This window comes from Cyprinodon variegatus, unplaced genomic scaffold (assembly GCF_000732505.1).
Source record: "Cyprinodon variegatus isolate N-32 unplaced genomic scaffold, C_variegatus-1.0 Scaffold27, whole genome shotgun sequence".
Taxonomy (NCBI): Eukaryota; Metazoa; Chordata; class Actinopteri; order Cyprinodontiformes; family Cyprinodontidae; genus Cyprinodon; species Cyprinodon variegatus.
Genome location: NW_015150480.1, coordinates 902,631 through 915,887, shown reverse-complemented (window position 1 = coordinate 915,887; position 13,257 = coordinate 902,631). Strand labels below are relative to the sequence as shown.

Here is a 13,257-nt window from a genome sequence, read left to right as displayed (position 1 = left end):
TCATGTTAATTTATTGTTTAACCACATGCCCTCATTTTATTTCAAATAATTCACTAAATAAGAATCCAAAAGTATCATGTCGGATAGGTTTTTGGAGACGTAAACATAGACTAGGGTCAAATTGACCTCAAAGGTAATAGGAGTGCTAAGAATTAAACTTAGTTTTAACATTGTAAACATGGTTATTTCTAAAAGCCACAAAAATGCTAAACAAAGTTAGCATTTGAATAATTTCTGTTAGAAATGTTTTGATTTCTTCCAGTGTTAATTTTTCCACAAAGGCTCAACCATGTTGCTTTAATAAATGTAGGTAACAGTTCTGTTTTTTGTTAGTAGGATTACTCACAGCGTAAAAACCTAAAAGCAATGGCTTCAAGAAATCAAAGCCAAAAAAATGTCCATACTTAAACAATTCACAAATAAACAGTTGAAGCTAAAATGAGGCCTTCTGCATACTATAAATTGCCCTAGCAAATATCAAAGACTGTTTATTATTTGTAGATTGGGGGAAATATAGGGAAAATTGGTGCAAATTTGAACATGAGTGGAAAAAAAAGGAAGCATGTGCGAATTACCACTAATTTCATGGTTTACATCGTAAATCTGGTTAAAAAAAAAAAAATTAAAATTAGCAGATAATAAATGATAAAATATTTAAACATCTATAATTTTGCAGAAACTCTTCTGAAAAGTTATAATGAAAAAAAATATCAGCAATTTCGTATCTTAAATTCCGCCTTTTTACGGTGCTAAAAAGGAAGATTTTTTTTAGATTGAAACCTATTTCCTGCAGTACATAAACTAGGACTTACATGCGTATCATTTGTCCTGGAGACATATTTAGAAGAAATTAGGTTGCGAAAATGAGCAATCAAAAATCCATTTGGCCCACACAAGTAAAATCAAAACTAAACAGCAAGCCTCAGCAAGCTGAAGGGAGCTGAGCAACAACAGGCATTACTTAATGGGTCACAAGTTTTTTTGTTTGTTTTTTTACTCCAATGTTAGATTGTGAAACTATGTCTTCACTCCTTGGGCTGTAATCCCAAAACTTTCTTTCATATTTTAAGATGCAAGCCACACAGTTTCTGAGTACCATTTTCATGAAACTGACCTTGCTTCACATCTTGAAGGATAAAAGAAAAAGGGTTTTTATATGTCTGAGGCTAGCATACTGAAATAATAAAAGAGGCAAACATCAAACAAACAGGATCAAACGAGGAAATCTGAACTAGCGAAGCCAAGATGTAAATGATAACAGAGTATTGTGAAATTCAAGACAATGAGCACTATAAGAAGAGACAGTGTGTGTGTGTGTGTGTGTGTGTGTGTGTGTGTGTGTGTGTGTGTGTGTGTGTGTGTGTGTGTACTTGTTCATGTTACCTATTTAGGACAGTTTTTTGTATATTTAATAAACCACTGAGGACCAACAGGCCTTATGGGGACTGAAGGCTGCTGTTCCTAATGTGCTAGACCCCCATGTTTCACCTTAGAGCATAAGCTTAGAGGTAGGATTTGAATTAACTTTAGGGTAAGGTTGGGGTTAGGAACATAGTGATAATAGTTAGGGTTAGTTGAAATGTCAGGGTTAGACATAAATGCATAAACTAAAAATGAATGTAAGTAAATGTGAATGTGTGTGTGTTCGGGGGGGGGAGGGTTTAAATCTAATAAAGTTTAAAGCAGAGCTACATGAGACAGAGAACTGGGACTGAGGAGCAGAGCAGTCAGGCAGGTTTGGGATTTGATGAAGAATGGATGGAGATTTAAGAAGGAGGGGAAGTCTGAGCCAACATGTTCCCTCATCTGACCGGTGACTCCAGACCGCAGCTGGCCTCGATTACACTGGATGCATGCACACACACACCCACACACACATAATATCATATTCCTTTCCCCTCTCCCACACATGCACCCCCATTTATGTTCCACCTCAACATCAAACCTCAGTGTTAGCTTTACTCCGACTGACAACATGAAATGAACAGAAATATTCTGTTTGAAGCTGAGCAAGTTCTATGTTAAGGACAGCCATCCCCATGCTATTTCTGAAAGATCTTGTCTATGCACAGTATTTGTTATCTATGTGGATGAACCAATTAGAGCATGTCTGTTTAAGGAAACAGGAAAGGGTGCTCCTCAGTTCATACGATAACAGCGCGGATTTCCAAACAAACTGACTCAGCCCAAGAGGGCCTAACCTTGTGTCCACCCCCACAAGACCAGATGCAGTGTCCAACCTTGACAGTCCAGGCACAGTTGAAACACTGACAGAAACTGGGAAAGCTCCAGCTCACTTGGAAATGTTGTCCTCTGAGATTGCTCCACCCATCTATCCGTTGTTCACCTCCACACCCAGTTTTTGGAATACGTACTTTAGGGAAATGTCCAAATAGCTAAACAGCTCTTTTCTACAGTTTTCTCCTTTTTCAAAGCCTGTTAGATGAATTAAGAAACTATTTTGATTTATTAAGAAATTGTTAATTAAGTCATTTTTTAAACAATCTAAAAAGAAACACAAGTTATAGTTTCTTGGGTTTTTTTTGTTTTTTTTTAAACTGACCTTAAAAGAGCTGTAATTACAAGGAAATGTGATTCTCCAAAGCATTGGTATACTGCAATAAATCTAAAAAACTGTACTTTTTCTTCCACTTTACAATTATACACTATTTAGTGTTTGTCTCCTCATTACGTCCTAAAAAAATATACCCAAATGTTAGTCATTACAACATTCAAAATGCACTAAACTGTATTTCACTACAGTCCATGCCCAATGCATCATAAACAGTTGATTTCCACAAGTGAAACAATCTGGGGAAGCCTTCAAGCTGCATGTTTTGGAGCCCACAGCTGCAATCACCATGAACTAACACTGCAAAAACAGAGCAGCACAAAAAAAAAAAAAATACTGGTTGTTGAACAGACTTCTTTCAACACGTGACCTGCCTACATGACCTCCATCCTCCACGTAGAGGGGCCCTTTTTAAGCCTTGTTTGCAGGAGCAGTGTAGCGAGCAGAGAAAGGAGAACCAGCAGATCATTCTAAAAAATCTCCAGCAGCGTTCACCTGGAACTGATTCTGAAGCCTAGCTTTGAGAGGGACTGGTGGGAACACAAATCTAACCAGCCACCCACGCAGCAACGCACATACATGCAATTGTCCGACAATGAATGGCCCGATTTCATTTTTGCTAGTTAAGACAATTGAAACTCTTGAACCCAGACAGATGGGGCGCTGCAAAGGGATCAATGGGAAAACATTTTGCGTCTGGGAGAGGCAGACTATGATAGGAAGATTTTTGAAAGGGGAAAAGAGAAACTATATAGTGTGAGGGATTGCCTTTGTGTCAATGAATCGATGCAATCAACTATTTTTCCTTAGATAGAAAACTTTTAATCAATTTGACTGTATGACCTGGTGAACTGTAAAGTGCCTTGAGATGACATGTGTTGTGAATTGGCACTATATAAATAAACTAAATTAAATATAGAAGAGCGCTGCTTTCAAAATGTTAAAGGAGGAGTAATGGGGTCTTAAAGTGAAATGAAAAAAGGTTAAGCAATGGGTCAGATCGGCTAAAGACAAATTCAAAGTTGAGTTCAGATAAAAAAGATTAATGAAGGAGGAGAGAAGGTGAGACAATATAGAAGTAACAGGAGGAATTGGAGGATCAGTTAGAAGGGAACCCTGCTGCTAAAGCCTTAATAAAAACATGCACTCTTGCTCTATTTATTAATGCACTTCCAGCCAATTACCAGAAATACAAAAGTAAAACACAAGATTTCCCATGCAAGGATCTTTTTCATATGTTACTTAAATACTACAAATATGAGTGATTATAAATTTGTATTGTATGTGCTAAAAGAATTACATAATACATAATTCCCTTTCTTTTTAGAAATGAAAATCAGGGGAAAACATGTGAGCTGCATTTGAACTATAATTGGAATCAGATTCCACTTTGATGACCAAGTTTGTGTGCACAATGAATTGAACTTTGTTTTTTTTTCCTTGTTCATGCAATTCAACAGCTCAGACAAAACCTATGGTATATAGAAAGAAGATAATAGCAGCAGCATCTTTCCTTTCTTTAATAAATAAAAAGAAACGGAGAGCAGGTTGTAAAAGCAATTACAAGAAAGCTTGGGTTTAAAAAACTGATCACATCAGTGAGATTTGGAGTAAGGAAAAGCCAGCTTTTAATTTACAAATGAAGGAAGAAGAGAACAGGAGGAACTGAATGCAGATGAGAGAGGTGGACCGTAGGTCATCTCCATCTGTCGTAATCTGAGGCAGACATAGAGCAAACTGAGAGCATCTGGCTCATAAGGGAGGGTCAGGAATTGGAATAAGTGAGTGACAGGAAATTACCACAGAACATCACCATCCTCATGAAAAGACAGAGAGCTTTAGAAATATGACTCTGGAATTCTTAAAGGAATTTAATTTTGTTCTCATTGTACTCAGGCTGTTCATGTTGGGCTTAGTTTGAACATAGAGAGAATTTAGTAGGAAACGTGACTATGAAAATGAGACTTCTAGGCTTCTACATCAAAGAGGGGAAAATTGTCAACATATCTTGCAAAAGATGATTTCAGATTAGTTCTTTCTCTCTCAGGCCTCTGAGGAGAAGCACAGGACAGGAAAAGCTTTAATTAACAAAGCTGTGGTTTCCAGCAGGCAAAGTAGGTTTCATTCCAAAGTTCCTTTGTGGTATGAGAGCAGGGAGGTGACAGACTGTGTGTCGGCACTAGCTCACAGCTAAAGGGTCATAACCACCAGCCTGTCTTCTCAGTGGCTTCCTGTTTACTTAAGAAAGGTAATTTATCAATTGTCTGGGGAAAAAAAGATTACAATTAGATTGATATTTTTAGGCCCCCAAATTTCGGATCCAAGAAATATCAATCTAACTAAACAATATCTACAGAATGAACTGAAAATCAGAATACATGTAAGCTTTATTAATGTTGCAAGACAGCTTTGTGGGAATAGGTCAATATTATGCTTAGAACTAGAGTTGGGTGGTGTGGAGATTGTTTCGTAACTAATCCGTCATTAGTCATTTCATATTAAAAATGACAAATTAAATATTCTTTCAAAAAGTAGCTTTGATTTCTATAGTTATGCACATATAGGCTTAGATTTCTGAAGGACATAGGGACTACTTTTCATCATTCTGTTTTATTCTTTCTCTATTCTCCCATTATACGGTATTTGTTAATTCAACCTTTTGTCAGAAATCCAGTTTGTGTGGTCTGTTGTTTGTGTTTGTCTCTCCCTCCACCACCAGGTGGCGCCCTGTCCTCGTTGGTCCTCCCTGCACACCTGCGTCTTGTTGGATCATTATCTGGAGGAGTACTTAAGCCATGGACTGTCACTAACTCGAGGCCGGAGTGTTTGCCAGTTTTGGGTACTCTAGCCAAGCTGAGTTTAGCTGAGTCTAACTGAGTTTTTGTTTCTCTGGGCCTAACGTGATTTTTTGTCCTTATCTTTCGGCAGGAATTCATCCTGAATTCTGGATGTTTGGCCTTCTCCCCCTAGAAGAATTGTTTGTGCTTCACACTGAGCAGGGGATTCATCACCACACAACCCGTTCAAGTTCTCCAGGAAATCTAAGTGGCAGTCCTCCCCATTGCTCCTCAGGAACCAACCAAACCAAAGACCTGTCCGCTCTCCAACGAGCCCCTCAATATCTGCAAAAACCCACACTGGATTGAGGGAAGAAACCTTTCTCCACAATCGTGTTTGCAAGACGACGTTCAAAGTTACCACAGACCCTGAACTAACCTCTGTGAACTTCCTTTCTCACTTCCAGTTCCAGTTCACCAGCTCTCTGAGTTTCCCCGAATCCAACCCTTTGAACTCCTCAATAAACCTGTTAAACTTTTCTCTGGTTTCTCTGAGTGGTTTTCCTGTATGTGGGTCACATCTCTTAAATACACCATGACACCTTTAACTTTATTCCCTCTCCAGTTTCTCTCATCATAGTAGCTTCATCTGGCCAGTTCCTGATTGGCTGTGACACCATCCTGGACAGAAATATCAGCTGTACTGCTGCCATCAACACCTTTGTTTATAGATATTGGAGCTTGGCCTGTTTTTAAGTGTAATCCTGTTTTCTTACTATAAATAATGGTATATGTTCTTTCATTATTTGAAGAGGGAGCTCATCTGCATGGGTGCATCTTTCCTGGACGGGGGCCACCTGTGGAGCCAAGTAACAGTTATCTGTTGTAGCCCTGCTTCGTTTTGTATGCCTGCGTCTATCTCCTTGAACTTAGCCTCGATAGATTTCTGCTCACACTGCACCTGGTTCGGATGTAGGTTTCTTCCTGTTAAAAGAAAGTTTTCCCCTCCACTGTCGCTACACGCTTGCTTGGTGTGAGGGACTGCTGTCGAGCACAGCACACAAGAAAATCTATGCAGCACATGAAATAAAATCAAACAAACTATAAATCAATTAGTCCAATCATTTTCTTTCTGTGTCACTAAATCCATGCATCATTTGTTTTAAATGTAAACTAACAAAGAAAATATGAAAAACAACTCTTGCTCCCCCACCCCATGCAATCTTTTTACATAATGTGGAAAAAAAGAGAAGAGTTCTTGCTTGCTTCATTAAATATAATAATAACAGAAAAAATAGGGAATACCTTTATCTTTATATTATTTAGTATGGGCTCTATTTACATCTCAGCCAGCTGGATACACTATAAGAATGCAGCATAAAGCTCAATCACTTCTTTTTTTTTTTTTCTAAATTCAAGTAGCCTATATGATAAAGAGACAAGGGTCAAGTCAGCATATCCTCAGACATGATGGCAGCAGCACTTAGATTTGGGGAGCTAAAGGAAATCTCACAGCTTGTGGATATTTGTGCTTCATTTTAAACATCCAGTGCTGATTACGAAAGATTTAGTTCAATAAACCATGGAAAAACAGCACAGAGAAATCTACTTAAGTGGCATATTTGGAAAACTATTTGAGAAGTAAAAAGAAGTTAAAAATAAAAACTATTTAAGTCAGATTTGTCGATCTATAGCAACATTTTATAAGAGTTTTTATTCATGGATATTAGTCATGAGAAGCTTTTGATAGATAGATAGATAGATAGATAGATAGATAGATAGAGTGAAAAGGGGGCTACTATGCTCCTGTCTATAACTCAATTCAAAATGTTTCTACTCAAAAAAAAAAAAAAAATGTTAGCTTGCCTGCTGTAGATGGAACTATAACCTTTGAATAACAGATGTATCTGTCAGTGAAGCCCTTAAATGACTAATAAGACACCAAATATACTGTAAGTTTAATAATCATAAAGCCCAAAACTAATAAGTATTGCCATTGCTTACCTGAAATGTAGTCTTTAAACGTTTTACTTCAGTAAGTAGTTGCTTAAGAATCTCTGGGGGAGGTGAAAACAAATATAAGACATGAGCTGGAAATCAAGAAAACAAAACGTTTCAGAGAACAACCCCTGCTGCTCAGAACAACTTTGCAACATGACTTCTTCAAAAACAGGATAAAGGATTCTACTACAGAATAAGACAATTCTTGCCTGTTGTATTTGTTGTCCCATCCTGTCTGTGTGTGACACCCAGTGTCGTCATAAATTCCTCCAATAGGTCAGCTACTTCCTTGCTCTGTCTATCTCTGTCTTCATTACCTGGCAGCAGAGACTCATTTAGGCCATTGTCTCTCTCTTTTTTGCTCTGCTCCACACAGCTGGTGGCAGGAGGCACACTGCACACAGACGAGGGGCTCTTAATAGGACTGACAGCTACACTCTTCACTTGGGAGCCTAAAGTCCTGGATGTACTGGTCAGTAGTCCCCCGTTTCTCCCTGATGATGCTTGGCCTTTGCCTGTCTCCTTGAGGGCTGGGCTTATTACAGGACTGATTGCAGAGCTGTTTGAACTGACTGGTGGGGGAGGTCTCCAGTCAGGAGGGGGGATGAGGGTCCTTGGAGAGCATGGCTGGGATTTCCTGCCAGTGGAGGTGATGGTTGCAGCCGGTGCTGGCGATAAAGTAGAGGATGTGCGAGGTGGAAGTTGAGGAATAGTGCTCTGTGGAGATGAAGGAGGAGTGTGGAAACTGTCCAAAGGTGCACCTTAGAAAGAAAACATGCAAATGTACAATTACACTTTCAATGTTCTGTATTTTACCGATTATTTCCAAAGTTTACGGCAAAACTAAAGGTCTTCACAAAGCGTAAAGGTTGGTTTATGCTTGACATGTCTACCATGTGGAAATGCAACTTGCATCCTCTTAAACACAAGTTCTTATCACTGTTTGCATCAGTCTTAACTATTGTATTTCTTCCATAGTACATCATATTTTTGCACACACTTGGGTTCACTGATCGACAAGCAAAAATTATGAGAAAGTGTGTTCCAATATCAAGTCTGTTTCTTCTAACCTTTAACATCATGTGTGGTGAAATATTGAACGCTGACATCCTGTGAACACAATTTCCACAGTGAAACATGGTGGTAGCCATTTCATGTAAAGGATGCAGACTTTCACAAGCTCTGTGTTCTCCACCAATACATTTGTGTGGTGTGGTCATTAGAATATGATCTGCACATTCATTACTGCACACATACAAGAAAAGCTGCCCACAGATTTTTCTCGTGTAAATCTTTTCTCATGTAAATCTGCATTTAGAAAACATGCAAATTGAAACGGACAAACTTCCCGGGAAAAAAGCTTCCTGGATGGGAAGCAAAACGTCTTCAAACTTAGAAGTCTAGAAGCTTGTTTTTTTATTTTGACTGAGAATCTTCACCAGCAAGTGTTTTAATACGTGAAAACCTTTTGAAACTCAGGCCCTATGTGTGCTTAATAAACTGCAGATCCCACTAAACACAACATGGCCGTGCAAGCACGATGCTGTAGGGATGTGATTCTTTAGTAGGCAGAGCAAATCTGCCCAGAAAAGTATGGAAGGAGTTCAGACATAACTTCAACTAAGAACCTAAACAACCAGCTATCGAGTCTGATAGAGCTTTAACTGTAAAAAAACAAAACAAAAAAAAAACAGGAAAGGTTTAGCACAAACAACATTGAAGCTCTATTTGCAGCAAAAGGTAAAGTATTTTCTCCAATGTATTAAACACTAATCACCAGTAAGTTGAACACCAAACACTAAACGCATTGAAAACCATAAACAATATTCATTCTGCTTCTAAATATGGTGATTAGCAACATGACAAAATGTAAAGTATTCTCCAAAGGGAATGAATAATTTTGTATTTCACAACAGTGAACATCAAAGATTCTGCAAGCAGCTGCAGGACACGGCAAAAACAATAAAAACAACTGAATTGTGGCCACAGTAAGAAATAAATATATCTTTAGTCATCTATAGTCCTTTGTGTTGACAATGAAAACATTATTTAGAGTGGTGACTCTCACAAAAAAGCCAGGCTATTATCCTGAAGTTGAAAGCCGCATCACTCATTTCCCACATTAAATAACACAGGGGCAACATTTTGAGTATTAAGACATGGTTGCAGCATTAGGCTTTCTATAAATTATAAGGTTTGATACAAAAGCACACATTATTTCCACTCTTTGGCTAAGCAATAATTACACTTTTACAAACACTATAAAAACGGGAGAACAGCATATTCTTTCTTTCCCATGTTTGGGCAAAAGCAACTCTACTAGCAAAGTGATTTTTTTTTTTTTTTCCTGAAGTGATGTAAGAGCTGCATTTGAACATTAGTAAAGTTATGCACCTCCTGCTTCAAGGCCAAACTCACTCAAGGAGAATGACAGGATTGTCTGATAAAGATGAAACACTTTTTTTTATCTTTCCTTCCAACCCTCTCCCAAAAATGTGCATGGGTGGTGAAGTGGCTGGATGGAGCAATAAACTGAGACGGATTTGAACAAAGTTCAAGTGTGTATGTGAACGTGTGTTTCAGACAGCATTAGGCCTCCTATGATTAATCCACTGCCCTTGCATTGAGCAGGGGATTTCTGCTGAGTCATCACAGCTGGCTTGACGGGCCCAGGACGAATAACATAGGGACACAAGGAGAATGACCACTCACTGAGCAACGGACAGGAACGCTGCCAAGATTCCTCCAGTCCCACACATTCAGCTGCACCCTTGCTTTTCCCTTTGTTGCCTTCAGTTTCACAATCACATCCAAGACACCCACTCTTTAAGTGGAATTTGTTGCTTGCTCTCCTCTTGTCCTTTCCCATAATCGACTATGTTTATTTTTCTAATGACTTATTAGTCATAAATCTAATTTCTTATTACAAAAGAATGAATATGATCAAATACGACACAAGTCGATTGAAATAGATGACGTAGGTGTTTTGATTGTGCATTTACCCCTTCCAAACAAACAAGACAAAAAGATGAATAATAAAATACACATCTACCTTCATTTCAGCTGTGAATGCATCCTAAAACACTTTGGGAAATTTAAATTTCAAAGGGAAAAACTAAGGTTTTATTTCCTTGTGTTTTAAAATATTTCTGATATTTTTATATCTATTTATTTTGCTTTAAAACTGAATCATGTTGGTTTTCAGTTCATAATATATTTGATAATTAACAAGAAGCTAATGCTTCTTTTGGATTACAAAAATAAAGGTACGGTAAGTTTGGCCCCATGGAGCCCCTCATTTAGCCCCCATGGGGTCAAACTTACCTTTATTTTTTGTAATCTAAAAGAAGCATCTTTTGGATTACAAAAATGAAGGTAAGTTTGGCCCCATGGAACCCCTGATTTAGCCCCCAATGGGCCAAACTTCCCTTTCTTTTTGTATTCCAAAAGATGCTTCTTTTGGATTACAAAAATTAAGGTAAGTTTGGCCCCATGGAGCCCCTCATTTAGCCCCTATGGGACCAAACTTACCTATTATTTTTTGTAACCAAAAATAATCATATTTTGGATAAAAAAAATAAAAGGTACGTTTGGTACGTTTACCTTTCTTTTTTGTAATCTAAAAGAAGCATCTTTTGGATTACAAAAATGAAGGTAAGTTTGGCCCCATGGAACCCCTGATTTAGCCCCCATGGGGCCAAACTTACCTTTCTTTTTGTATTCCAAAAGATGCTTCTTTTGGATTACAAAAATTAAGGTAAGTTTGGCTCCATGGAGCCCCTCATTTAGCCCCCATGGGGTCAGACTTACCTTTATTTTTTGTAATCTAAAAGAAGCATCTTTTGGATTACAAAAATGAAGGTAAGTTTGCCCCCATGGAACCCCTGATTTAGCCACCATTGGGCCAAACTTACCTTTATTTTTGTATTTCAAAAGATGCTTCTTTTGGATTACAAATATTAAGGTAAGTTTGGCCCCATGGAGCCCCTCGTTTAGCCCCCATTGGGCCAAACCTACCTTTATTTTTGTATTTCAAAAAATGCTTCTTTTGGATTACAAATATTAAGGTAAGTTTGGCCCCATGGAGCCCCTCGTTTAGCCCCCATGGGGTCAAACTTACTTTTATTTTTTGTAATCCAAAAGATGCTTTATTTGGATTACAAAAAATAAAGGTAAGTTTGGCCCCATGGGGGCCAAATGAGGGGCTCCACCAGGACCCTGATTATACAAGAACCAGCCCTGCTAATAGCTGCTTATGTTTGTCTGCTGACCTACCTGTGTTTCCATGGTTATCCTTTGTGGTAAAGTTGCCCATCTTGCTCACTGGGCCCTAGATGCGGCCCTGCTGGTACTTGTTGCACTTAGATCAGACCAGTGAGGAGGTAACCTGCACATATCCAGTAATTTATTAGATGAGGTTATGCAGAAGCAAACAGTCAATATGTGTGTTTGTACAATGTTGATAATGGACATGCTGAGAAAATAACTATGTTGACATTAGGAGGCTAAATGACAGTAATTACATGAATGAAATCCTGACCTGAACTGAACCTAGACGGTCTAGTCTGGTCTAGCCTGGTGCAATCAAAGCAGAAAACAAAATCAGCAAATATAATATTTTTAAGTTTTGGCAAAGGAAATAGAATAATATGCAAAAAATAAAATAAAATGAACCCAAGAACACAAACAAAGCCATTACGCGTTAAAATAGCTGTCCGAGCTTTTTACAACTTTTAACGCGTTATCCACCAAAGCGCAAAGAATTGTAAAGAAAAAAAGTAACTAACTTTTCTTCCTCCGCCTCGGAGCTTAGTAAAATATTACAGGGTAACTGGATGCAAACCTTTAAAAGTGAATAAATAAATCCTAAATGTTTGGATCCGCCTGATGAACCGTCCTCCTGCTGGTTCTGAAACAGACGCGCTTCCTCTTCTGGTTTCCTCACTGGGGAGGCGATGACAGCCGCGTTTATCCAAGCGATCAAACTGAACAACAAGCAACGTTTCCCTCATCTAAGCAAAATCCATCAGAGGAAACCCTGAAAAATCCATTTATATCCATAGATATAAAGTAAAAAGATCTGTGCGCTGAAGAAGCCAAAGAAGCTGCGGCGTCTATCCACTGGAGGGCACAGTTAGTTGGTGGGGGGGGGGGGGGAATCCTCAGAAAAAGTTTTGAACCGCCCTCATTTAGCTTTAGACCCCAGGATGAAGCAGATGACCTACTGACCCACTGCTTTTTATTATTTAACTTTTCACACAATTCAGTTTTATTGCTAGAACAAACTTTTATATATATATATTTTTAGGGACAAAGATAGGTCTGATTAAGTATCTCAAGGGAGTAAAGTAGAAGAAACATGATTGGTTTTGAAAATTCTTAACAAAAAAAAAACCTCTGAAACATACATCTCGTTTTTGTATTTAGTCCCTCTTTGTTTAGACTTTCTAAAATTACTTTTTGCTTTAATTATAGCTGCAGGGTTTGGGGATGTATCCTTTTTTTGTGCTTCACAAAATAGCTTAAGGTCTGCCTGACTGATCAAAGAAAGCTGCGGTTCTGCATTTTTCAAATCTTTATAAAGAACCTTGCTTGGATTACAGTCAGTAGTTTGGCTGGGCTGTAATTCTGTAATCTGCCTGTATGTTTAGGGTTATTTTCCTGATCTGGATGAAGCGCAGCCCCAGCATGAAGCCTTCTAAAGCCTTTTATTGTCATTCCACTGTCACAAGTACAGAGCAACTAAATGAACTAAGTGGAAAAGAACTAAGGTTGGCTATTATTACATAAGAAGCATTTAAATGAAAATCTTCATAATAATAGTAATAATTGAACTTAATTGATCTCACACTGGAAACAGATACTTCTGCATTTAACCCATCCCCTTGGGGAGCAGTGGGCTGCCAT

The 13,257-nt window shown here is 38.3% G+C and overlaps 1 protein-coding gene and 1 long non-coding RNA gene across 2 annotated transcripts in view; both read right to left on the bottom strand.

The window, feature by feature from the left end:
* The window catches only part of LOC107098561 (cytospin-A-like), an 18,947-nt gene extending 11,081 nt beyond the window's left edge, over positions 1–7,866 (bottom strand). The window contains exons 1-2 of the mRNA XM_015396304.1: positions 7,560–7,866; positions 7,354–7,406 (exon numbers count right to left, since the gene is read on the bottom strand). Of these exons, the coding sequence (XP_015251790.1) occupies positions 7,354–7,406; positions 7,560–7,611 (105 nt within the window). The 5' untranslated portion in view covers positions 7,612–7,866. The remainder of the gene's footprint in view (positions 1–7,353; positions 7,407–7,559) is intronic.
* A 1-nt stretch (position 7,867) lies between these two features.
* Positions 7,868–12,471, bottom strand: LOC107098570. Its single transcript, XR_001481890.1, has 3 exons — positions 12,194–12,471; positions 11,626–11,737; positions 7,868–8,111 (listed from the first exon to the last, which is right to left on the bottom strand). It is a non-coding gene; the product is annotated as an uncharacterized LOC107098570 (long non-coding RNA).
* Between the last annotated feature and the right edge of the window lie 786 nt (positions 12,472–13,257).